The sequence below is a fragment of the Prunus persica genome, chromosome G6 (assembly GCF_000346465.2).
Source record: "Prunus persica cultivar Lovell chromosome G6, Prunus_persica_NCBIv2, whole genome shotgun sequence".
NCBI classification, from domain to species: Eukaryota; Viridiplantae; Streptophyta; class Magnoliopsida; order Rosales; family Rosaceae; genus Prunus; species Prunus persica.
In genome coordinates this window covers 17,805,180-17,829,928 of record NC_034014.1, presented here as the reverse complement: position 1 = coordinate 17,829,928, position 24,749 = coordinate 17,805,180, and the positions used below count along the sequence as shown (strand labels likewise).

The 24,749-nt window shown below is 37.2% G+C and overlaps 4 protein-coding genes, 1 long non-coding RNA gene and 1 other non-coding gene across 8 annotated transcripts; 3 read left to right on the top strand and 3 right to left on the bottom strand.

The window, feature by feature from the left end:
• LOC109949874 lies at window positions 1,787-3,701 on the bottom strand. The gene is made up of 4 exons (XR_002272181.1): window positions 3,286-3,701; window positions 2,959-3,202; window positions 2,452-2,525; window positions 1,787-2,031 (listed from the first exon to the last, which is right to left on the bottom strand). It is a non-coding gene; the product is annotated as an uncharacterized LOC109949874 (long non-coding RNA).
• On the top strand, window positions 4,635-6,139 carry LOC18772842 (stress enhanced protein 2, chloroplastic). The gene has a single exon (XM_007205892.2). It carries the CDS (start codon window positions 5,274-5,276, stop codon window positions 5,850-5,852), a length of 579 nt encoding a protein of 192 aa, XP_007205954.1. The 5' UTR covers window positions 4,635-5,273; the 3' UTR covers window positions 5,853-6,139.
• LOC18773417 (4-alpha-glucanotransferase, chloroplastic/amyloplastic) lies at window positions 7,562-10,136 on the top strand. 2 transcript variants are annotated; one of them, XM_020565931.1, is made up of 4 exons: window positions 7,562-9,159; window positions 9,374-9,462; window positions 9,566-9,626; window positions 9,847-10,136. In XM_020565931.1, exons 1-4 carry the CDS (start codon window positions 8,716-8,718, stop codon window positions 9,880-9,882), a joined length of 630 nt encoding a protein of 209 aa, XP_020421520.1. In that variant the 5' UTR covers window positions 7,562-8,715; the 3' UTR covers window positions 9,883-10,136. The 2 variants fall into 2 exon arrangements, with proteins under 2 accessions (XP_020421520.1, XP_020421519.1); XM_020565930.1 differs by having other exon boundaries at window positions 7,711-9,159; window positions 9,863-10,136.
• On the top strand, window positions 12,122-17,530 carry LOC18772517 (4-alpha-glucanotransferase, chloroplastic/amyloplastic). 2 transcript variants are annotated; one of them, XM_007208234.2, is made up of 15 exons: window positions 12,122-12,865; window positions 13,078-13,166; window positions 13,269-13,329; window positions 13,566-13,644; window positions 14,045-14,181; window positions 14,296-14,454; window positions 14,544-14,620; window positions 14,713-14,852; window positions 14,939-14,970; window positions 15,069-15,143; window positions 15,921-15,993; window positions 16,111-16,199; window positions 16,443-16,487; window positions 16,620-16,772; window positions 17,263-17,530. In XM_007208234.2, the coding sequence occupies exons 1-15, from the start codon at window positions 12,422-12,424 to the stop codon at window positions 17,365-17,367; spliced, it is 1,758 nt and encodes a 585-aa protein (XP_007208296.1). In that variant the 5' UTR covers window positions 12,122-12,421; the 3' UTR covers window positions 17,368-17,530. The 2 variants fall into 2 exon arrangements, 1 of the variants encoding a protein (XP_007208296.1); XR_002272034.1 differs by having other exon boundaries at window positions 12,215-12,865; window positions 15,884-15,993.
• Window positions 18,508-22,606, bottom strand: LOC18773192. The gene is made up of 10 exons (XM_007205491.2): window positions 22,381-22,606; window positions 21,795-21,890; window positions 21,571-21,645; window positions 21,076-21,144; window positions 20,058-20,134; window positions 19,842-19,930; window positions 19,608-19,737; window positions 19,210-19,300; window positions 19,059-19,124; window positions 18,508-18,831 (listed from the first exon to the last, which is right to left on the bottom strand). Exons 1-10 carry the CDS (start codon window positions 22,543-22,545, stop codon window positions 18,712-18,714), a joined length of 978 nt encoding a protein of 325 aa, XP_007205553.1. The 5' UTR covers window positions 22,546-22,606; the 3' UTR covers window positions 18,508-18,711.
• TRNAL-AAG lies at window positions 22,644-22,724 on the bottom strand. The gene has a single exon. It is a non-coding gene; the product is annotated as a tRNA-Leu (tRNA).

The following is a 24,749-nucleotide window of genomic DNA, read 5'->3' as shown; positions in this document are numbered from 1 at the left end:
CAATTCATGTACTGTTAAAACATAAATGGTGCAAAGCCAATGCCAAGAATAGAAAAAATAAGCAATATGATCATACGAGGGTTAACGCCCATGTAGATATGCACTGATCAAGCTTGAGCAGTAAGGCTTTTCGTCTTGTGCTTGGTAGATTTGCTTTTCCTCGTCCATTAGATGTTTTCCAATTTTGAGGTGATATGATACTCTTCCTCTTGGCATTATTCTCATGGCTGTGAAATTTCAGTTTGCAATGAATGACTATATCAATCTAAAAGATTATTTTTGTGTAGAAATTGAATGAAAGTAAATTGTACTGCATACCTCTGTGGTGTCTATGTTCTGGAGTTAATGTTGTTGATCAATGGTAGCCTCTTTCATAATTCTTTCATTGATTAATATTGTTGTTCTCTCATTGTTCCAGAGTTAACTTGATTGAGTTTTGATGCACTGCGTGAAATTTTGGATACCATGTGAGTTATAAGTTACGAATGAAGCACAGACGAAAAACAATGAACTCTATTTTTATAAGAAACTTAGTCTGCTTTGAGTCTTTTCTTGATACGCAAGTAGGAGATTTTAAATTGGGCTTGTTTGTGCTTTTGCGCATCTGCATATATAGCAATAAAAGGAAAGTGATGGTTCCAATAGAGCATATCAAAGATCTACCTCATTAGTACCAATTTGTCTTTTGTATTACTCTGTATATACATATTTATATATGTACATATTGATATTGCTTTATTTTGTTTCTGTTGTAGAGGAAGATGATGGATGAATTTGGGAAGGTGAAGCAACAATTGGTAGAGTACGTGATCATGTCACGGCCCATATCCCACAAGCTTGGTCTCTAGCGATTTGAAACCCTAACTCTTAAGTCTTGAGATAATTGACATTTTTTTTTCATAACAGTTGGAGCAAGATTATTGTTGGCTTCTAGAAGATTGTTGTCATTGAGAACCTTCATCAATTTGGGGTGGGACAACATTCCATTCTGTTGCAAGAAGTGTACTATAGTTATAAGGAAAAAAAACATGTAATTAAGGAACTATTTGTGTGTCAGACAGACCATGTAATTATTTAGTCCTCGTAGAATGAAATTGAGTTTAATTTACTTGAGAAATTTCAGTCTTGAATATGTTGTTTGTATATATTTGCAAGTGTATGCAATGGAAAAATACTTTTATTTATATTATTAATTGAAGAGAGCACATTATATACATTATGTGTATATATAGCTAATTCTTCTTGCCTTTGTAGGATGGCAATGGGTCAAATCAGGGGTGGGTATCCCATTCCCATCCCCATCCCCGTGAAGCTTTTTTCCCCCATCCCCACATTCATACCCGCAATACAGACTTGAAAAAAAAAAAAAAGGATATACGAGGTCAATACAGTAGCAATACACAAGCAATAAAGGGCTATACAATGGCAATACACAAACCCCCCCTATAAATTTATTCCAAGGCTTTAAAAAAAAGATATACGGGGGCAATACACAGGCAATAATAGGCTATACGATGGCAATACAGTAGCAATACACAAGCAATAAAAGGCTATACAATGGCAATACACAAACTTCATACTCCCCCTATAAATTTATTCCAACATACTTTTAAAAAAAGATATACGGGGCCAATACACAAGCAATAAATAGCTATACATGTGCAATACATATGCAATACATATCAGTCCTGGCATTTGCCAATTAAATCATTGATTTGGTTACATTTGTATTTTTTTCTTCTTTGCAAGGGGAACGATAAAACCATGGAAACTAGAGATTGACAAATTTCCTTCTAACTTGACTTTCATAAATTGATGAACTAACAATGTTATCTCATTACATCTTAAGATATACATAAGAAAGTGGCAAAAAACAAAAAAATTTCATCTCCTCTTGGTCTAGAATTTTAACACAATTCATATGTATAAGAAAAATTCCAAGACATGTCCTCTTAGACCCGAATTTAAGCTGAAAGTTAGCAATTTCCTCCCCAAAAGAACGCCGCCAATTGAAACAAGACAATCTTCCATCTGTATAAAATGGATCAAAAATGCATATTAGAAGCAAATCATTCAATCACAGTGGAAACAAAAACATAACATTCAATCACAACTAAAACCAATTTCAAAACAAAAACCAATACCGAAATTCATATAGATTGTTGGCTTTTCTAAATGACCCAATTCTTCATATGGCAAACTTTCACAAGACAGTACCATTGCAAAATTAAAGTTCATATTCATGCACACAATTTCATACTACTCAATTGCAATTCAAAAGTAATAAACATGGGTGAAGTGAATGTGTGTCTTGGCAGGCGAACAAAAATACAAATTAGGAAATCATCAATAGTGCATTTGGCATTGTTCAAACAGTTAAAGAAGCATAGTCTCAGAGAAGAAGAAGAGCAAGACAATGGAACTAGATAAATGCAAGAGTTATCAACAAACCTTCAAGTTTTCCAAGAACCCTTTTCACGGCACCAACACAACCTTGGCATGATACCAACCTTGAGGATTGTAGACTGCACCAAAACAATAGAGAAAATAAAGATCCAACATATGCCAACTTTACAGTATCAAAAGTATGTTAAAATATTGACATTCTCATAAAACTTACAAACATTAATTTTACTGTATGTATGCAAGACCCATAAAGATCACCATTAGATTAACGTGTTGTTATTTTCATTATTTATTAATTATTGATTCAACAAAGCTTAAAGCCAATATACTAAAGGCATCATAATAAAACCCAAAGTAGTAAGGGGTTAAACGCAAGAAAGAATATTTACGTATGAAAATAAAATAAAAACTGTAAAAATCAATTTTTCAAATAAAATATAAATACAAAAGAGAATAAAAAATAATAATGATTACAAGAAATTGGAAAACATTAAAAGCAAAATCAGTGAAATAAAGAAACAAAGAGAAGTGGTTTTGCAGTGTTTGACTTACCATCGCAATTGGAATTGAAGAAGAGTACTACAAGTTCTTCAAAACTTGGGTATTACTTGTTCAGAAACGGAGTGCAAAGTTAGGCGAGTGAGAGACTACTGGAGGCTCTTTCAACATATCATTTGTCTCTTTTTCTTCTTTTCTCTCTACTATGAAGATCTTGCAAATAATTTTTGTGACACAAAGACAGAATAAGAGAGCTCTTAGGTTATAGTTGTTGTAATGGGTAATGATGAACCATTTTCTGCAACATTAATGACAGGGGTTTAACAAAACAGAATATTTTTTGAATAAAAGGGTTTGCAATAGGGCTGAAAAATCACATACCAGTGAAAGAATTGAGTTGTGGGTTTCAACCCTTGTTCCTTCTTCTTCAGCAACGTCCTCCACATCTGAGTGTCTTCGTTTTTTTTCTTTTTGGAGCAGCAAATTCGGCTTCTGGAAGTTGAAAAGGGGCAGCTCTTGTTTGTCTCTAGAGGAAGTTTCAGACGTAGGACTTTGGACCTCTGTTTCAAAGAAAATAGGAGATATGAGAGAGAAGTTCCGGGTTGCTTATTTTGTGATGGGTAATTTTAACCCGATTGTAAAAAAACTTCCTACTTAAATCTGAACCGTTCATTTAAAATTGATGGTTGTTATCATTCCGCACATAACCTCCTCATAATAGCCTCTGCATTCTAGCAGCTCCCTGTAGCCAGAGGGTCAAGTAGTAACAATGACAATGAGCCACTACAAAATAGAAGTTGGAGATGTCCAAGTTTGAATAAAGATCGTTAATGGGCTGGGCTGGACTTCAGTTAACAGGGCAGGCCAAGCTTCATGGGTTAGGCCTGAGAAAGTTCACCGAACCGGGCCCAAATGGGCTTACATTGTTTTTCTCTTCTTTTTTTACTTTTTTTTCTCTATGTTTATCTCCCTTTTTAAAAATAAAAAAAAGTTTATAGTTTTATTTTTCGTTGTCTCTATGTTTATGTCTCTATTTTTTTTCTATGTTCATAGTTCTCTTTTTTCCTTTTTAACAAAATAATATTTTATCTCCTACTTCTCCATTTTTTAGTTCTTACAATCATATTAGATAATGATTTCTTTATTTTAATTTAACTTGTGTACATCGTCGTCAAATCTCTCTCCACCAAGGCCACCTTCCCAAGCGCCTTAGCCACGGCCTTCTGCACAGTCCAATCCTCATTGCTTAAAAACTCAACTATGCATGGCATAAACCAGTCCAACAAGCCACGGCGACGGTATCGACAATGCTCCCAACAAGCTTCATCACGCAAAATTAAACAAAACCTTCTAACTTTCACGATTTGGTACCAATCCAATTCAATTTTCCTTAAGAAAAAAACATGTTATATCCCAATTTCCACCATATATAAGAAAATCTTCACATACCCACGAAAGTTTTCCTGATGAGAAGTTGAACTCTGAATACAACATAAAGAATTGAAGAAAACCCATAAGTTTTCTTCCCCCAAGTTGCCAAAATATTGAACCAAATCACATGTAACACAAAACCCACAAAGAAACCAACCAAGAGAGCTCGTATGGAGCTCAAGCAGAAGCACCCAAACAATATTCACCTTAATTTCCCTTGAAGCAAATCGTGAAATTTCCAAATGGCAAATGAGAATGCAAAAATTGAAAGGCTCCTCGTGTGAAAAGGTAGACGAGGAGAGGGGAGTTGGTGTTCGGGTGGGGATTTATTGGTTTTCTTTTGTTCTTTCTATTTTGAATTTTTTTTTCATTTTTTACATATTTTATTTGTTTTTGGTACTATACCTTGTAAAATGACACATTTACCCTTATAATTAAGGGAAAATTGAATGGAAGTGTAAAAATTTCACGAGAGGGGCTAAATTGATCATTTAAAATAAGCCGAGGACTAAATTAATTGAAAAAATAATTCAGAATGCTAAATTCCACAATCGATGTAGTTGAGGGGTATTGGGCCAAAAAAAATCTACTCTTCCTGTTCACAGAAAAATCCATAGCTCCTTCCTCTTCGTACGGACATAAGAAGAATCCATGACTTTCCTGATAAAAACGACAGGACTGTGATCAACCTAATCACCCTGTTGTTTTTTCCTCCAAATGAAAACTACATTATCGAGCATATCAGCTGCCACGTCCCAACAGAGGGTCCCACATTCGCTAGCCTCCACCTCACAACCCATCCAAGACGTGGGCTCAAGACCGCCACCCACCGAATCTCAAATACACGTCCCGAATCCCCAATACTCAAAAACCCCCGGATTCTGGGAATCGAGCCAATTCCTCAAAACGCACCTTCTCACTAACTTTCCTCTAATTCCATGGCCACGGCGGCGCGCGCCATTCGCTGCGAGCTGCAGAGGCAGGAAAACCCGGCGGTTAGCAGGCGCGACCCGGCGGTTCCAGTTCAGGTACCGGTTCCGAAACCCGTGGCGCCGGAGCCGAAGACCGCGAAGATCGTGCTGCAGCCGCGGCTCTGTACTCTGAGATCGTACGGCTCAGATCTCGCCGGACTGATGAGGACGAAGAAGGACGACACGTCGCCGTTCTTTGCGGCGTTGTCGGAGTACATCGAGAGCTCGAAGAAGAGCCAAGACTTCGAGATCCTGTCGGGTCGGCTGGCCATGGTGATTTTCGCTGCGACGGTAGCGACGGAGGCGGTGACTGGAAACTCCTTGTTTGGGAAGGTGGAGGTGGAGGGGATCGCGGAGGCGGCGGGGGTGTGTTTGGCTGCTGTGGCTTGCGCGGCGGTCTCTGCTTGGCTATCCAGTAACCGGAAGAACGTGGGTCGGGTCTTGAGCTTAAGCTGTAACGGTTTAATAGATTCGTTGATTGATCAGATTGTGGATGGCTTGTTTTATGAGACTACAGACCTTAGCGATTGGTCTGATGAGGTGTGATGATGAAGAAAGGTGACCATGTGGTCAACGTTTCTGCATCTGAAAGTCAACGGGATAGATTAATTAATTGGAAAATTATATGTATAATTCCCATAATTAATAGTGAATGTTATAGTGATATATCATAGTATAGATTGAGGAGTGTTGGATGAATGGCAATGGCATTGAGTTCATCCTTTGTGAAATTTTAACCGCTACTGTGACTCAGATTTGTAGCCAAATAAAATTTTTATCAAGCGATCAGAGTTTCGAAATCTCGGACACCCAATAAATATTTGTATTAACTCCCTTACCGATTGCCTGTACTAATTTCCTTTTCAAAATTTGATACTTGGGTCTAAATGGGACAAATAACAATTTAGGTATTAAATTGGGAAGTTGACAAACATCAAGTATTAAAATAAAAAAATAAAAAAATTCTATAATATATTATATGGTCATATATGCGCCATGAACAATAACCATCCAGAAAGAAGGCAAATTAAATTAGTCGCTGAGGCCACAAAGCAAACAAGGACGGTGGCTGGCGTAAGCCCCATTTTGCAAATCTTACAAAGAGGTCAAAGTGCCAATTGCCAGTGGCTTACTTGGGATTCAATTAAAGTACATACATCCCCGTGGTTTCGTTAATCCCCGGAGACGTAGTCCTTATTAGAGCTGGGCATTTGAAACTGTATCCTGAGTAACTTGAATTGACATGTTCGGTTTGGGGTGTTTTGTTTTTTTAATAATAAATAAAAATTTCGATATTGAATCGAATTGGATTGGATCGGAGTTGGGGTTTTAGAGCCATAGTTATTTGGGATTTAGATCTAATGTTCAATATCCAGTCTGTGATACAATTAAGTTCATTAAAAAAATAAATTAGACCCATGTTCATTTTAATTGAATATATCCAATCCAATCCAGCCAACTAAACATGACCATAAATTATATATAGAAATATTTGATATGTGTCATGATATGGATAGTAATAATAATTTAGGCAAACTTGAGTTAAATGTACTGAGAACAGCATAACTATAGAATCTTTGCCAGTTGAATTTTCGAAATTGATTGCTTGCATCTTATTACATGAATGAAAGAACTAATGGTTGAATCTGATTGTGGCATAAAAATAAATAAATAAAGTTGTATGTTTCGTTGGCCCCTTGGGATTTTGAATTGCAACTCTACGTGATGCTTTAATTAAATTTTTTTTTTATACGAAAAGATATTCCATAGTTCAAAAGATCGGGACTGTCCATTAAAAATCATGAAATATTATAGAGTGAGAATCATCATATTAATGACAACCTCACTGAGAAAACCACGTGGAACAAAACCTCAAGGGCAAAAATCATAATTTAACCCATGCGATAATCTGGATAGTAATCATAGTTTGGAAAACTTGGCTTAATTGTGCTGACAACAACTTTGGTACAAAATATATATAAAATATGTTTTTTTTATCAACGGTACAAAAGATTTGTCAGTTGAATTTGTGAAATTAATTGCTTGCATCTAATTACATGAACGAAAGAAGTAATGGCTAAATCTGTTTTTTTTCTTTAATTTATATAAATTGTTAATAATTTTTTTAAAATTTCCAGAAATTTCATTGTTTTTCTTTAATTGTTGTTGTCAAAACCAAAACCGAACTTAATGGAATCCTATTTCTTTTCTTCTTATTTTATTCTTTCCCGTCTTCTTCTTTTTTCTCTTTCTTCTTTATCTGTCGTGCCTCTTCGCTTTTTAAAAGAAAAATTAATTTTTTTCATTTTTTTTCTTTATCTTTCTAATTCACTTTTAATGACGTGGCAAGTGAGATACCTAGTTGTTGATGTATTTTTTTTTAAAAAAAAAAAAAGAATTCTAAAACAAATCCCAAACCCCACCCACCCTCTGTCTCTTCGCCCCTTCCGTCCCCCTCAACAGAACCATAAAGTTTTGTCGTTAGTGCCGACGTGAAAAAAAACACGAATGCTCTGTGATGGGGGTGCCCACCCAAAGGGTTGAAGTCTTGGAGCCTGATGTGGGAGGCAGAAGGGGTTTGGTTGAGTATCTCACAACCAAAAAGCTGTCAATTTTAAAGGGAAGATTCAACGGCAAGATTTTCAGTGTTGTAGCCACCGCCACTGTCGTTTTAAAATTTTTCGGCCACCGCCTCTCTCTCTGCAAGTTCAAAATCCAAACGCACCTAGCCACCCAGCCACCGATAGCCATCGCCGCCCCAACGCACCCACCACCGACCTTACCGCCCGATAGCCAAGCCACTACTCAAATCCCAAAACTCTTAAAAAATCCGAATCTGGATTTTGTTGTTGAAGAAAGAGGGGAAACAGAAGATGGAAGGGTGGGTGCGCAAAAAAAAAAGTTATTATTTTTTTCACACATCAACACCAAAGCGGGCATCATACTTGCCACATTACTAAGGGTAAGATAGGAAAGGGAAAGAACAAAAAGGGCTGAACATCAGGTCGGGTCGGGTCGGGTCAACTTAATAGATAGACCATATTTGGAAATCTGTAAACCGTCTGAAGTTTTTGCTCGTCAGGTTCGGACCTGACCACTTCGACCTGGAATCAAAATGATATTTTCTTGTTTTCTTTTTTCATTTTTTTTAAAGGACTCATTCTTGAATCTTCAAATTCTCAATCTTAATCCTAAATAGGAGAACCAGACTACACATGGCACTCGTGATTCGTACACGCTTCTGGGAAAGAGACAACCACTATAATATATAGTGTATATAAATATACTGGGGTGTAATACACACAACTGATCCGCATCCTTCGTCGGTGTACTGTTTGAATGCTGATCAATATCAACCACCATCATCATCATCATCATCCACACTTCCACTCTGCAACTTTCTCTCTTAATGGCCGTGAATAGCTCTCTCTCACTCCTCCCTTCCACTCTCTCCCCCAAGCTCTCCAACTCCTCCTCAATCCCCACCTCCACTCACTTCCAACCCAAAACCCGAATTCCATTCTTCCGACATTTCCAAATGACCAACGGCGTCTTCCTGACCCCTGTTTCCGTCCTTTCGACCTCCGCCTCCGCCGTCGTTGGTGTCGGCGACGACTTACCTCCAGACTATGGCGACGTGTTCCCCCAGGCAGATCCGAGCGAGCGCAGAAGAGCTGGCGTGGTCCTCCATCCGACGTCGTTCCGTGGACCCCACGGCATTGGAGATTTTGGGGAGGAGGCGTTTCGTTTCATTGACTGGCTTCATGAAGCCGGGTGCTCCCTCTGGCAGGTGCTTCCACTGGTTCCCCCTGGTAGGAAAGCCAATGAAGAGGGCTCCCCTTACTCTGGTCAGGTAAAATTATACTTACCCAATTGCTTTATATTTATTTTTTTTTGTCAAAACTTACCCAATTGCTTATATATCTATATAATATATACACACACAGCTTGGATTTCATATGTGAATTGTGTAAAGCCTAATATTTTGATTGGCTGTAGTGTGGCATATCCTCATTGTGATTTACAATTGAATTTGTGGGTAATTTTGGTTCATGGGATTTTGTCAGGATGCAAATTGTGGTAACACTCTGTTGATACCTCTTGAGGAGCTTGTCAATGATGGTTTGTTGACAAAGGAAGAGCTTCCAAAACCAGTGTGAGGAAAACTTTATTAATGCATCTGCCATCATATTGAGTTTTTTTATATGGGTTTCTACATGGATTTGTCTTATGGGATTGTGGTGTACTGGTTCATGCAGTGATTCTGACCGCGTGAATTACTCAACTGTTGCTGACTTAAAGGATCCTCTGATAGCTAAGGTAAATGATGCGAACAGCATTACTGTTCCTCGTCTTTGTGCGTTTTCCATGACTTTCACTTCAGCAATCTTAGAACAGTTTTTCATGTTGAACTGTGTGAAACTGAAGTTGGGATATTTAGGAGTGAAGGTGAACTTAAAAGTCATCGTGAACAGTTTTCCATGACTTTCACTTAACTCAGAACAGTTTTTCATTTCTTACACCAAAAACTATTTCTTAGTTTAGCGCTTTGTCAGGCTGCAGAGAGGCTTATTAGGAGTGAAGGTGAACTTAAAAGTGAGCTTGAAGATTTCCGTAATGACCCAGATATATCAAGTGAGATTTTCATATTATTTGTGCACTAATAATTTTATAATATACTTTTACTGCGGTGACAATTTTGTATGTGTTATAATTTGACAATCTTGGTTGTAAATTGACATTATATTGTAGTTCTGCTTCGACAACTCTTCAGAATGGTGTAATTCTAACTGTGCTAGGATCTATTAGTTGAATGTATGCACATACATACATACACGTGTTATTCAGGAAAGCACCAAATTTTTGGTTACTAACTTACTAAAAAATTACTGTCTTTTACCACCATGAACATGATCATGATTGTTCTCAAAATTTGGGGTTGTGTTAGCCCAGATGTCCTCAGATTTTGATATCGGTTGTGTCTTGACACACTCTACCTTACCATGTTCCCATTCTTCATTCCAACAAAGTTCCGGACCACTATTGTTGTCACCTTGATAATGATCAAACCCACGATTATCACTCTCGAAATTTAGGCTTGGATTATACAAGAAGTCTTCGGATTCTGATATTGGTTGGAAAGAGACACATTCCGATTTACCCTCTTCCAAAATTTTGTCCCAGAAAGATATGTTGTTGTCGCCACCATCGTTTTTCTTGTTAAGACGATCACACTCAAAATTTGGGGTTGAAGTAAACAAGACGTCTTCAGAATTTGCTAGTTGATGAGTCTTATCATATTCCAAAATTCTATCCCGACAAGTTCCATAATCGTCATTGTTGTTGCCATGTTGATCAGTAAAAACATTACGATTACTCTCCAAATTTTGGGTTGAATTATGCAAGACCTCTTCGGATTTCGAAATTGGTTGCATCAAGGCACATTGCGCTTTACCATTCTCCCAATCTTTGCACCAAGAAGATCCCTCTCCCCCATTTATGTTACCATGATGAGTATCAAACACATTACGATCACTCTCAAAATTTATGGTTGAATCATACAAAACGTCTTCGGATTTTGATATTGGTTTCAGAACACCTTGTGTGTAACCATCTTTCAAAATCTCATCCCAAAACCACCCGTCATCGTGGCCGCCGCGGACACCATTGTTGTTCCCAAGACGGTGATCATGTTGACTATCAAGCTTTAGGGTTGAACTAGAACATATGTCTTTATGCCTTGAAATTGGTTCCACCCAAACACTATCCTCAAAACTTAGGTTTGATGGTGAGGTAGAGACACATTTTGCCTCACCCTTCTCCAAAACATGTGAACCTTTCATCCTCTTGTTGGTATGGTCCTGAAGAAGCACCAAGTATTTGTCTCTCAACGAAAACATGTCCTTAACTGTTCGACATGACTTCACCTCCTCCGCAAGCTGTCCCTGAACCTCATTATCAGGTTCCTCTCTCTTCCTCTTCTTCTGTAGTCTAACCTTGAAATCAATGGCGTTAGTAGGTGCCTGGTCTGATTGCATGAAGCGGTCGAGGACGGCGTCGAGGGAAGGGTTGTCCGGGGACCAGTAAGGCCTGCCTGCTTCAGAGAGCACAACAATGCCAATTTCTGCTTCAAACTTTTTGCAGAAGTCTTTACCCTTGCTAAACAGGCCGCTGCGCCTCTTTGAGAAGCTCACATACCTTCTGTTTTTATACACCTTCGCTTCTTTCTGCTCCATTGTTACTTCTGAAGCTTTTCTCTTCATCTTGTTAGTGTGCTTATAGAGAGGTGCTTTAGGTTAACAAAAAAATATATTTAGCTGACGAACCATTAATAACTGTGTATATATAGTTTGTGGTTTTGTTAACCTCGTTGCCTTAGGAAGGTTTGGGTGAAAGGCAAACAGGGAAATAGATCAGGAAAGTCAATGAAGTTTTTCTAAGTGGACTAGGTATATAATTAATTAAATAATGAAATACCCAAAAAAAAAAAAGGAAATAGATTTTAGAAAGTATAGCTGTTGAAGAAAATTAAATATAATACCTGCTTGCCAAAGGAATCAAAACCGAAGGCATTACGTGTATGTATAAAAAAAGGCTGGCCCACGTGTCAAAGAGGCCGATGCCATACTAATTTTTTAAATGCAAAAATGGAGTATAGCCACATTACTAAGGGTAAGATAGGAAAGTGAAAGAACAAAAAGGACTGAACATCAGGTCGGGTCGGATCGGGTCAACTTAATAGATAGACAATATTTGGAAATCTGTAAACCGTCTGAAGTTTTTGCTCGTCAGGTTCGGACCTGACCACTTCGGCCTGGAACACAATGATATCTTCTTGTTTTCTTTTTTCATTTTTTTTAAAGGACTCATTCTTGAATCTTCAAATTCTCAATCTTAATCCTAAATAGGAGAACCAGACTACACATGGCACTCGTGATTCGTACACGCTTCTGGGAAAGAGACAACCACTATAATATATAGTGTATATATACTGGGGTGTATTACACACAACTGATCCGCATCCTTCGTCGGCACATGTACTGTTTGAATGCTTATCAATATCAACCACCATCATCATCATCATCCACACTTCCACTCTGCAACTTTCTCTCTTAATGGCCGTGAATAGCTCTCTCTCACTCCTCCCTTCCACTCTCTCCCCCAAGCTCTCCAACTCCTCCTCAATCCCCACCTCCACTCACTTCCAACCCAAAACCCGAATTCCATTCTTCCGACATTTCCAAATGACCAACGGCGTCTTCCTGACCCCTGTTTCCGTCGTTTCGACCTCTGCCTCCGCCGTCGTTGGTGTCGGCGACGACTTACCTCCAGACTATGGCGACGTGTTCCCCCAGGCTGATCCGAGCGAGCGCAGAAGAGCTGGCGTGGTCCTCCATCCGACGTCGTTCCGTGGACCCCACGGCATTGGAGATTTTGGGGAGGAGGCGTTTCGTTTCATTGACTGGCTTCATGAAGCCGGGTGCTCCCTCTGGCAGGTGCTTCCGCTGGTTCCTCCCGGTAGGAAAGCCAATGAAGAGGGCTCCCCTTACTCTGGTCAGGTAAAATTATACTTACCCAATTGCTTTATATTTATTTTTTTGTCAAAACTTACCCAATTGCTTATATATCTATAAAATATATACACACACAGCTTGGATTTCATATGTGAATTGTGTAAAGCCTAATATTTTGATTGGCTGTAGTGTGGCATATCCTCATTGTGATTTATAATTGAATTTGTGGGTAATTTTGGTTGATGGGATTTTGTCAGGATGCAAATTGTGGTAACACTCTGTTGATATCTCTTGAGGAGCTTGTCAATGATGGTTTGTTGACAAAGGAAGAGCTTCCAAAACCAGTGTGAGGAAAACTTTATTAATGCATCTGCCATCATATTGAGTTTTTTATATGGGTTTCTACATGGATTTGTCTTATGGGATTGTGGTGTACTGGTTCATGCAGTGATTCTGACCGCGTGAATTACTCAACTGTTGCTGACTTAAAGGATCCTCTGATAGCTAAGGTAAATGATGCGAACAGCATTACTGTTCCTCGTCTTTGTGCGTTTTCCATGACTTTCACTTCAGCAATCTTAGAACAGTTTTTCATGTTGAACTGTGTGAAACTGAAGTTGGGATATTTAGGAGTGAAGGTTGACTTAAAAGTCATCGTGAACAGTTTTCCATGACTTTTACTTAACTCAGAACAGTTTTTCATTTCTTACACCAAAAACTATTTCTTAGTTTAGCGCTTTGTCAGGCTGCAGAGAGGCTTATTAGGAGTGAAGGTGAACTTAAAAGTGAGCTTGAAGATTTCCGTAATGACCCGGATATATCAAGTGAGATTTTCATATTATTTGTGCACTAATAATTTTATAATATACTTTTACTGCCGTGACAATTTTGTATGTGCTATAATTTGACAATCTTGGTTGTAAATTGACATTATATTGTAGTTCTGGTTCGACAACTCTTCAGAATGGTGTAATTCTAACTGTGCTAGGATCTATTAGTTGAATGTATGCACATACATACATACACGTGTTATTCAGGAAAGCACCAAATTTTTGGTTACTAACTTACTAAAAAATTACTGTCTTTTACTTCGTAGAACTTCTTGTCCAAATGGTCTTTGGTGAAAATACCAAGCACAAAGAATGCATCTCCAGAGTGCTTTTGTATGCTTGTGTGGACATTTTTCCCTCTCTCACGTGTGATTCTTGTTTCACATTTTTGTAGGCTGGCTTGAAGATGCAGCTTATTTTGCAGCAATTGACAGCAGTTTAAATGCTTTCAGTTGGTACGAGTGGCCTGAACCTTTGAAAAATCGCCATCTTGCAGCCTTGGAAGACATTTACCAGAGCAAACAGCATTTTGTGAGATCTGGGTGACTGACTATTACTTATTGATTTATAGTTTCTTATTGTATGCATACTTAATGGTAGGAGCCCCTTTAATTCCCATTTCCCCTTATGCGTTTGTTTCTGCAGATAAATATCTTCATTGCTGAACAATTTTTGTTCCAAAGGCAATGGCAGAAAGTTCGCAAGTATGCACAGATGAAGGGAATCAGTATCATGGGAGACATGCCCATTTACGTAGGTTATCACAGTGCAGATGTTTGGGCTAATAAAAAACATTTTCTGCTGGTGAGTACTTTTTAGTGGGTAAAGGGTGATCTTCATAACACAGCATGCTGTACTAGGTGTCAATTGCTGATCATATATTAGTTTTTCAGAACAAGAATGGTTTTCCTCTTGAAGTTAGTGGTGTTCCCCCGGATGCTTTCAGTGAAACTGGTCAGCTCTGGGACAGGTTTATACAACACATGCATAATGCTTCAAGTTTGCTTTGTGGTTTGAGCTATATCATTGAGCTTACTGATAAACCTAATGTTTGAAATAAAGCCCTCTATATGATTGGAAAGCAATGGAGAAAGAAGGATTTTCATGGTGGATACGCCGCATGCGAAGAGCACAGAATATATATGACGAATTCAGGATCGACCACTTTAGAGGTCTTGCTGGCTTTTGGGCTGTTCCTTCTGGTGAGAAATTACAGATCAGACTTCTTGTGCTTCTATCTTGTAGCATGTCTATGTTGTTATCACACTAATATATGGCGTGTTCACAGAAGCAAAAGTTGCCATGGTTGGACGATGGAAGGTCAGGTTTGACTAAATTGTTTTCTAGTTATAATTCTGTGTACTTTATTATCCCATCATTCAATCTGAAACTTTTTATTTTATTTTAAATAATGGTAGGCCGGACCTGGAAAATCATTTTTTGATGCCATATTCAGAGCAGCTGGGAAGATTAACATAATAGCTGAAGATTTGGTATGTTTTAGCTGGTTGGATACAAAATTCTTTTTCAATGCCATATCCAGAGCAGTTGGGACGACTTAACATAATAGCTCAATCCTTCAAATAAAAAGAGAAGAAAACAAAAAGAGTAAAACTATGGGAGTAAATTTTGATGCTATGAGGTTACTGATTTAATGATTCTTTTTATTACACTGGTGTCCTTACAAAATAGAACGAAAAAAAAATTAAAAATAAAAGAAGAAGAAAACTGCTTATGTGGTAGATGTCTGATTGATCTTTTGACATGTAAGATGCATTATTGATGTGATGGATCCTGGTGCTATGAAATTAAATTTTGATACGGTGAAGCAATGATAAGATTGAGAAAGTTTATTACAATGTTACCGTCTTATTGTAACTGGACCTCAGTAATTTTATGGATTCAGATGCTTTGCTATTTGTACCAATTGATGATTGCTAGAATATAAAATAATTGCTGGCCCACATCCTAACAGCTTAAGCTTTGGGAAAGTGTTCAAACAAAAAAACTTTATCATGGTATCGGAGCAGGAGGTCCTGATTTGAAACCTTACAATTACAACCTCTATGTAAGTTAAAATTCGCCTCTAGTGTAAGAGGAGCTTTATTAGCATATAAAATAATTGTTGGCTCGCATTTTAACAACTTAAATTTTCCAGAATAGTGGTAAACGAATAAACCTTTTATCATTGCGAAGATTATTATTGTAAATACCCATTTATTCACATTTTCAGGAGCGTTTGCTTGATTTGTTCTCATATTGCATGACAGGGAGTTATCACGGAGGATGTAATTCAGCTAAGGAAATCCGTAGGGGCACCTGGAATGGCTGTCCTCCAGTTTGGTAATGACTTCTTGCCCATTTATTATACTACTGTAGTCTATATAATTAGCTTTGAGAAATAACCTTAAGCTTAAATGACCTGATATTCTTGCCCTGTTCTGTAAATTCTCTATGTAGCTTTTGGAAGTGATGCTGCTAACCCTCATTTACCTCATAATCATGAGCCCAATCAAGTTGTTTACACTGGAACTCATGATAATGACACGGTAAATTCATCCATCCATGGGCTTCTTTCCATATGTTTCTGGGTTTGTCCTCAAATGATTGTCGAGACCTTCTTTCCACTATTCTGGAGGTTTTCTTTCTGCTACTAAATTATAACTGGCAGAGCATATTCTTGTAGTTCTTGTAGTGGTTGTTCCAATCCCATGATCATGACTTCTGTTTAACTTTTTTGCATTCACCATTTGTAGTGAAGCTGGCTAATAGTTTCTTTGATTGCCTTGCAGATTCGAGGGTGGTGGGATGTTTTGAAGCAAGAAGAGAAGTCCAATGTGGGTTCCTTTTTGTTTTTTGTTTTTTCTTTCTTTCGAAAAATCTCGTACTAGAATATGTAATTTCACACTACATGTTAGACAAGATGTAGCTTCTTTTTGTGTTTCCTTACAGTTTTATTGTAATCCCAGGTCCTGAAGTATCTTTCAATTGCTGAAGAAGATGATATCTCATGGGCACTCGCAAAAGCTGCATTATCTTCTGTGGCCCGAACAGCAATCATACCTATGCAAGATATTCTTAGGTTAGGAAGTTCAGCGAGGATGAACATTCCTGCAACTCAGGTAAATGACAGCTTCATACATAGATGCGATAAATTGGTAATGGGCAGTAGAATGGTGGTCGACAGTCTTTGTTGTCTGCAGCACATTGATGGTTAGGGTCTAGACTCCAGAGTTAAAATGCAGATGAATATAGGCCAAATTGGATTCTTGGCATGGTTGGGGTGCTCCCATCCTATCCTTTTCTGTTTTACAACCTGGATGTTTTGGCCAAATTATAAAATCCAAATCTATGTGCTCCTGGGTTTCTACTCAGGCGGCAAGAGGCAAGACGAAAACATTTGAGGCTTTTTGTTTCCTTCTTTCTGATATTTAAGAGCATACTTTTTCCCCCATCATTTTACCACACATAGAAGTCAGGAATCTTTGCTTCTGAGCCAAAAGTTTAAGTTTTTTTTGTTTTTTTTTTGTGTGTGGTTATAATATGTTGTAGAAATATGCAACCTAACATATTGACACCGCATGTCAATGATTTTTTTCTTACTTTGCACAGTTTGGAAATTGGGGTTGGAGGATACCTAGTTCCAGGAGCTTTGATAGCTTGGAGACAGAAGCTATGCAACTGAGGGAAATGTTGTCGATGTATGGGCGGCTGTAAATTAAGGGTGCTAAATAACGTTTTCGTTCAGGTGGTCATGAACTACAGACAGGTTGTTGTATCAGAATAATAATCTACAGAAGATTAATAAAATACGTTACTTCAATAAAAATGTTGGACTCGTATCAATTTCAGTTGAATAAAATGGCCTTTATTCAGATAATCTATTTGTACAGTAATATATGGGTTCTCCAGCTGGATACTTTGAAACTAATTTGCATGTTGGCAAGTATAGCAAGCACGTTAAGATTTAGATAGAAGAAATGGCGAAGTTTATATGGTAGGTCAAAATTTGCAAGACCTGTTGCAATATATGAGTCTTAATTTCTTGCCATTAGAAATTGTGTTTACATTAGAAACCGGTTTGGTTGTGTTTACCAAACCACTAAACAGTTCTTGCCATTCTAAGTTTGCACTCATGCAGGTAATTTTGAGAAAGGAATGGAGTTCTTTGAGATGATGATAAAAGTCTACTATATAAATCCTTGAGCATAAAGAAAGGTTGAAAGCTGTGGAGCTTGTGAAGAACATGCCAGTGAAACCTGATGTTGGAATATGGGGTGCATAATTACTTAGTGCTTGCAAGATTCACCGTAACATAGAGATCGGTGAATATGCACGTCGACGTCTATCTGAGTTGGAGCCCCAGGATGCAGCTCCATTCGTGGAGATGGCTAACATATATGCATTAGAGAGAAGGTGGGAGGAAGTTGCTGCGTTAGGGCAGTGATGAAATTTAACAAAGTGAACCATAGGAGACAAAAGTTTAAAACCTATTGGTTGGATACTTGGATAGGCTTCTCTTTCAACCATTTTTTCAAGCTACAGACCTCTAGTTCCTTTTAAAATTGAACCATAGGTGCCAAATTTTAAAACCTATTGGTATGTTGTTTACATGAAAGATCAACCCCAAGACAACAAAATAAGTTCTTTTTAGTTGCAGATCAAGCAGCTTATACAAAAACATTCACCATCTTCTCTGTTTTTCCCAACTAACTGGGTAATAAATTAACAACTTCTCATTTTCTGACTTGGTCAAAAACAAGCAAAACTTTATACAAAATATTTTCTGATCACCAGGGCTTATTCATTTAAGTCCCATGGAAATGGAAATGTATGAAGTGCCATTCGAGTCGCTCGTGTATGAGTACAATGAATCATTTCATCGTCATAACTTTTTAAGTTTTGTTGATACAGAATGAATATCTTGTGATATACAGTAGGGCAAAGGTAACTTACAGAAAATTGTACAAGTTTCTTAGTTGCAGATTAAGAATGAGGGTTAAGCACCTACCGCATGTCCCATGTGAAAGTGAATCTCCTGCAGGATTCCTGACTGCAGAATCAAGCAGCTTTCTCAATTGCTTCGATGCATTCCAGTATAGTTGCCTTGTTTGACATGGCTGTTATTAAGGCTTCATGAATTTCCTTGTCATTTTTTAAGAGAGACCCAGCAAACAACACCTGCGATACATTTCCCAGCATCAGAATTTGTTACAAAATGTGCAATTACTAAATCTCTTTTCCATCATTTTTAACAGTTAACAGAGGAAACCATAAAAGGGCTGTGACAAAAAAATTAAAACATAATTATTTGTGAAAGAACCAAGGTTTTCATCCGTACTCTATCACATTAAATAAATAAATAAAAAGTTAGTGGAGCATGCAGGTTGTATAACTGAGGAACTTACAGCCCATCTAGTAAGATTTTGTTGCTGTTCTTTGCTAAGCTGTGGCTTGCTTCTGTTGATAAATCTCTGAAAAAATTTAATGAAGTCTCTGAGATTGGGTTAACATAGTATCTAGAAAACAATTGATCTTAGGAAAATGGTAGTTATAAACCTGAAGACTGAAAAGATCAGCTGATTGACCAATCACTTTGTCATATGTCAGACCTTCTGCTGCAAGTCCAGCCATTGCTACCACAGCCAACCTAAAAGACCACTAAAAAATTAATTCTTCTCCACCAGTCAATTTATAATGGCATTTCCAGCAGTGGTGTGTAATTATGTATTACGTTTGTATTGATAAAGTTATGTGAAAACATTGCAACAGAACTTTAATGCAAATTGACGGGTTGTGCATAAACCAAATAATACTATCAGAAAACAATGAACCCGACACAGTGAAAAGATGCACTATTTCAAAAGAACTGAGAGCCCGTTTGTTACAGTTTAAGAAGTGAAAAATTACTCAAGAAAAATCTTAAATTCCAGTAGGTATGGCCATCATGTAAGTACCTGTCTAGTTCCTTTGCATCAAGCTGCCCACTGTATATCAGCTTTTCCAGCCTTTCGTCAATAAGATTGACATGCTCTTTGCCAATATCTAAAGAATACCCCAGAATAGGAAGGCCCAGCAAATAAGCAACTGTTCAAAGAAAAAAAATCACTTTATCAGTATGTCAAGCAAGCAACAAAAATCTATGCATTATTAATGATATTAAGTATATAATATGTGGTGTAATGAAGTACCTAAAAAATGAGCAGCTTCATGTCTAGCAATTCTTTCTTGATAATCTGGGAAAAATGATGAAAAGCTAGATATGGCAGCTTGAAGAAGCCTAAAGTACAGATGAAGATAACTTTATATAAAGAAAATACAATATTGATAATTACTCGTAAATGCTGTTAAAAATACACAAGTCATCAAGGCATAAAAATTCACTTGCATCTAAACCTTAGTCTTACCCAGGGGCAGTGCTTCCCACACCCAAAACTACTAGAGAGATGCTCCCAATCAAGTATGGCACAAAAAAGCCCCAGTCCTACAAGAACAGTATTATGCAAACCCAAGAAATGTTAGTAGAGCTAGAAGCTTTTCAACTTCTTTTCTCTGTAATGTAAAAGAAAATTGTACAATTGACCTAAGCTAATAGTTCTAGAAGAATGATGATATTTGGAAATAACTCAAGTAAACCTTTATCCCTAAAATGCAGTTGACAAATACTAGGCAATGATTTGGCTGATACAAAGGCGAAAAAGAATCCATTTCACTTTCAATCCTAATCTTAGTTCTACTACAATTCAAGTTGTTTGCATAAGGAAGTTAAGTTCTTTGTTTTAGTAAAAATGTTGACAATCTGTAATTAATTAATTTGTGACATCCTGGACAGAGGTCTTCTTGTCTACTTCAACTATCAAATGAAAGTGGCCATCGATTATCCAGTCTGTCCCCCAACGCCTTGTGCTAGACTGGCAGCAATACAATTGCACTGACATAGGTCCTCATCCAAAAAAAAAAAAAAAGTAGCTTACATAATAATTGGATTCTTCAGCCCTGCTTATATAGCCAGAGCTCTACAATACATGCTTAATGTGTGGTCACAGACACAAGAAAGGGACTTTGAAAATGCCTTCCACTTTCATGCAAAAGTAATCATGTGATCCAGGTTAGATTGCAACTGTAAAATCCAAAAACCATATTCCTATCTCCTCCTCCAGATCAGAGTAAGAAAACTTGCCAGATTAAAATTTCATATATTTGTGTAAGAGTAGAAAAAGGCATTTTTTTAATGCCAATATATGAAAAAGAAAAATAAAGAAAAATACTATCAACTATACACTGCTAAAGAAAAAGAAAGTTAAAAAAAAATTCATTACACAACAATATAGGATTACGAAAATCCCTCCTAATCACACTGTTTAGATAGTTGATGTATAATTTATATGTGGACTTACAGAGACAAGGAGATATAATCAAATTTACCCCAGGAAGTTGGCCAGCAAGAAGACCTAAGAATCCTGTCGTCCCCACCACGGTGAATAGAAAAGCCGCCTGTATCACTGAACGATATCAAATTTACAAAAAGTAGTTTGAGACCAATGCATATAGAAAGAGCTGCATTCCCAATTTAGATGTAAAGTATCCCATATTTCCCCATATCATATTAGATTCGCTGAAAGACATGTAAGAAGAAAATAGGTAGAAAAATTTACAAGAGGATGCTGACAATTCTAAATCCTACTCAGAATTGGTTTGGGCGTTTTGGGTAAGGGTTTGCTGCTATGAGAGTTAACTTCATAAAAGTTCAAAGCACAAATAAAAAGGATAGATAAGTAAATGTGGTGTTGAGGCTTTGCAAAACAATCTTGCACACTGTATGAAGAGGTAATGAACATCCAAGAACGTGTTTCGTATGCAATTTTCGCACATTCTGAATGCAAGTAGCCCAAAGAAATTACTAGTTTTATGAATACTTACATCATTTCTGACGCTGGGAACTGCAAGAGTTTCTGCATTTTTAATTCCAAGAGTTGTCAGCTCCCTAAGCGATGTCTGGTGCATAAATGTTGAAACTTGAAAGAGTCAATACTTTGAACAGATGATCATCATTCAAGTACATGTATGCATGGGTTTGTTTGTAGATGTTGGTAATTTTTTGAGTAGCACTTTCCCAGAACTTCACACTTGTAACGGAGACTGACCGTACGCCGTGAGACATAGGGCTGAGAACTCCATTTCTTGGCCCAACCAACTTCACTTAGCTGATCAAGTGCCTCTTTAACCGCACTGCTATCTTTCTGCATAAAATGCATAGCGATATTTAACTTCGATCTATTTCTCAAAGATATGTGCGTCAACAATCAATGATGTTCTCTCTATCTATTTAGCAATAGCAAGGGGATTGAAAATTTAAACTAAAACAATTATCTACGAATTCGAATAAAGATAATAGAAATGAAGGTAAATGGGAGAGAAGGAGGAAGAATTTACATTAACTCTCCAGCTGATTTTCATTCTGATATTAAATTTCATGATTAACTCATGATAAAGGATGTACATTGATTAAGTATGCCTTAACCAACAAATGCAATCATGATTTAATAGGAAGAGTTCAATACAAGCTGCAGTTTCATTTTTCATTCCTCAAATCAAAATATATTTTTTTAATTCTTTAATTACGAATACGAAGTGTAGCATAGCAATTAGTGATGGCGCAATTTTTATGAGAAATTAGAAATAAAAATAAAAATAGATAAATGAAAACCAAAAGCGTAATGGAAGAAGAACCTTTGCAATGGCGGATTGAAGGGTGTTGAGTTCGACACCGGGAGCAGCAGAGGAAGAAGCTCTGGTTCGAAATTGTCGATAAAAGTGAGAGGAGGAGGAGGAGGAAGAAGAAGAGGCAGGCTTTGAGAGTGAGAGTGTGAGAGAAGCCATGGCCAAGCTCGTCATGGGTTTGCTCTTTTCCGATATATGCACCAGAGAGAGAGGTAGGGGGATAAGGTTATTTATATCGCAAATATGAAAATTTTAATAAATAAAAAAAGATTTGTTGACAGTGGGATTTGAACCCACGCCCTTTCGGACCAGAACCTTAATCTGGCGCCTTAGACCAACTCGGCCATATCAACGTTGTTGTTAGGGAACAGGTATAATTTTACTTTATCATATAACATCGTGCGAGAAAAGTGAATGAAAAATCTACTTTATAACCCATGTTTTATTTTTGTTGCCACTGTAAATTATGTAATTAATGTAGATGTCCACAACAGGACAGGAGTTTAAAAACATGAAAATTTTGATGAAAATATTAATTTAAGAAAAATAACAATGGTTAAAAATCAAGAAAAATGATGGAAATGAAATGAAAAATAATTAACAATAATGCAAGTATGGGTGGCTTGTTTGAGTTCATGTGAATATACTAGACGATGGTGGACAATGTTCTCTAGTTACCAAATGCACTTCACTTTTTTTTTTCAAGTATGACTTATTAGGTTATCTCCAATTCATGAGGTCAAATTCAAAATATCCCAAATTATAGTCCAAAATTTCTTCTAAACCAAGAAAATGAAGGGGCCAAATAGCAGTTCAGCTATTGTCTGGACTCAAAAAAAATTTCAATGGAGCTCACTCAGCCCATGTGCAAGTGTTTGGACCTAATTTGGCACACCCTGTCCAAAATCAAAAAGCCCACAAAACAGAAAAGAACAGCGGACTAGGCTTTAATTCAAAAAAAGAGAGTCCAAAAACACATCAGAGGCCCACGTCTTTCACGAAATGGCAGAGTTGTAAAAAATGCCAATTTAAATGGCAATTGACCACTAGAGCAGATCAATAAAAAAAAATTCGATTCGGCCCAACCTCTAAATACTCACCATTTATCTCAAAACCCAGAGTACAAGATCAACAGATTTTTTGGAAAGTCTATTCTCAGAACCCACGTGACTACCTAACTTTGAAAAGTCAATAATTTCAACTATCACAAGAGAGTTGATTGGTAATTAATAAAAGCAGGTCATTAACAGAAAGACTTCTCTGAAACTCTGCAGCCAAAAGATCAGAACCTTTTTTTTTATTTTTTATATACACAATTCTGCACCAAAATAGGTGGCCTTTCCAAAAGATAAGCAGACTACGATTTCAAGTGATAAGTAGGGAGCAAGGGAGTTGTTCAAACAGGGAAAACAAACTGACCATCATGGCAGATTGAGTTTTTCTCTTTATAAGGAACAAACATAGAACAAAAGGAGTTGGTTTTTTTTTTTTTTTTTCAGAAAAGCAAAGAAAAGACCTCTATGAAAGCTGATTGTTGATGGTTCTTATCTGCCAAAACAATGACTTGCTTCTTTTACGGCTTTGAAAAGAGAAAAGATTTTTTTGAAGATCTGCCGCCCATTTTAAAGATTAAAAAACCCACTCCAGCATTTCCTATAAATATGAGAGGAGATGAATAGATTAAAGGACAACCAAAAAATCAATCAAAAGCAAAAACTCAAAATGATCAAGATCTCAAAAACCTTCAAAACACTGAAGCAACCAAAAGCTCATTGAGCCACAAGAAATAAGCCAGTTACAAATCAAAATTTCCAACTCTAGTTCAGACTTAGAGAAATAAGTCATTCAAAACGAGATTTCTCTCGTTACAAATTTGGTCCAGCATAAGTCAAATCAAGCAGAGTTCGGGTTTTACAAATATGAAAACCTCAACAAATTTATGGAGAGCCTTGATCAAGTAGAACAGGTATTACAGTGCAATTCCAGCTCAGTAATCATCAAGTCTAGCCACTTCTGCCCCTTCCAGACTGAAGAGGTTCCAATTCTGCCCATTTAAAAAGCCTTCCAGGGCTTGAAATAGATTAAAACTCTGCCAAACTCGAACATTGGTATCGATTTACAGCTGAAACTTGATAGTTGAAAGTGTTGATAGTCCAGTCCAGCACAGACATATCCAATCTAGCCAGGATCAGAAGCATTTATCCAGGTAGAAATTGAAGTCCAGCTATCTCTTTTTGTCTTTTTAGAGTTGGTCTTCTATTTTTGAGTTTTGTAAAAGGCACTTCTGCCTAAACCAGTTCGCTATCTTATCATTTATTTTGGAGATATTTAGTGAAATACCCATTCTTAGCACTAATATTATAGATAAACCCTACACC

Bases quoted from the DNA above. Each gene is read 5' to 3' on its own strand.
- LOC18773417 (XM_020565930.1), top strand. From the start codon at position 8,716: ATGGCCGTGAATAGCTCTCTCTCACTCCTCCCTTCCACTCTCTCCCCC. The intron at 9,160-9,373 runs GTAAAATTATAC...GGATTTTGTCAG, and splicing joins GCTCCCCTTACTCTGGTCAG to GATGCAAATTGTGGTAACAC. The intron at 9,627-9,862 runs GTAAATGATGCG...GCGCTTTGTCAG, and splicing joins AGGATCCTCTGATAGCTAAG to GCTGCAGAGAGGCTTATTAG.
- LOC18773192 (XM_007205491.2), bottom strand. From the start codon at position 22,545: ATGACGAGCTTGGCCATGGCTTCTCTCACACTCTCACTCTCAAAGCCT. The intron at 21,891-22,380 runs GTTCTTCTTCCA...CATTTTATGCAG, and splicing joins TTCAATCCGCCATTGCAAAG to AAAGATAGCAGTGCGGTTAA. The intron at 21,646-21,794 runs GTCAGTCTCCGT...TTTATGCACCAG, and splicing joins CCTATGTCTCACGGCGTACG to ACATCGCTTAGGGAGCTGAC.
- LOC18772842 (XM_007205892.2), top strand. From the start codon at position 5,274: ATGGCCACGGCGGCGCGCGCCATTCGCTGCGAGCTGCAGAGGCAGGAA.
- LOC18772517 (XM_007208234.2), top strand. From the start codon at position 12,422: ATGGCCGTGAATAGCTCTCTCTCACTCCTCCCTTCCACTCTCTCCCCC. The intron at 14,971-15,068 runs GTCAGGTTTGAC...AAATAATGGTAG, and splicing joins CCATGGTTGGACGATGGAAG to GCCGGACCTGGAAAATCATT. The intron at 15,144-15,920 runs GTATGTTTTAGC...ATTGCATGACAG, and splicing joins ACATAATAGCTGAAGATTTG to GGAGTTATCACGGAGGATGT.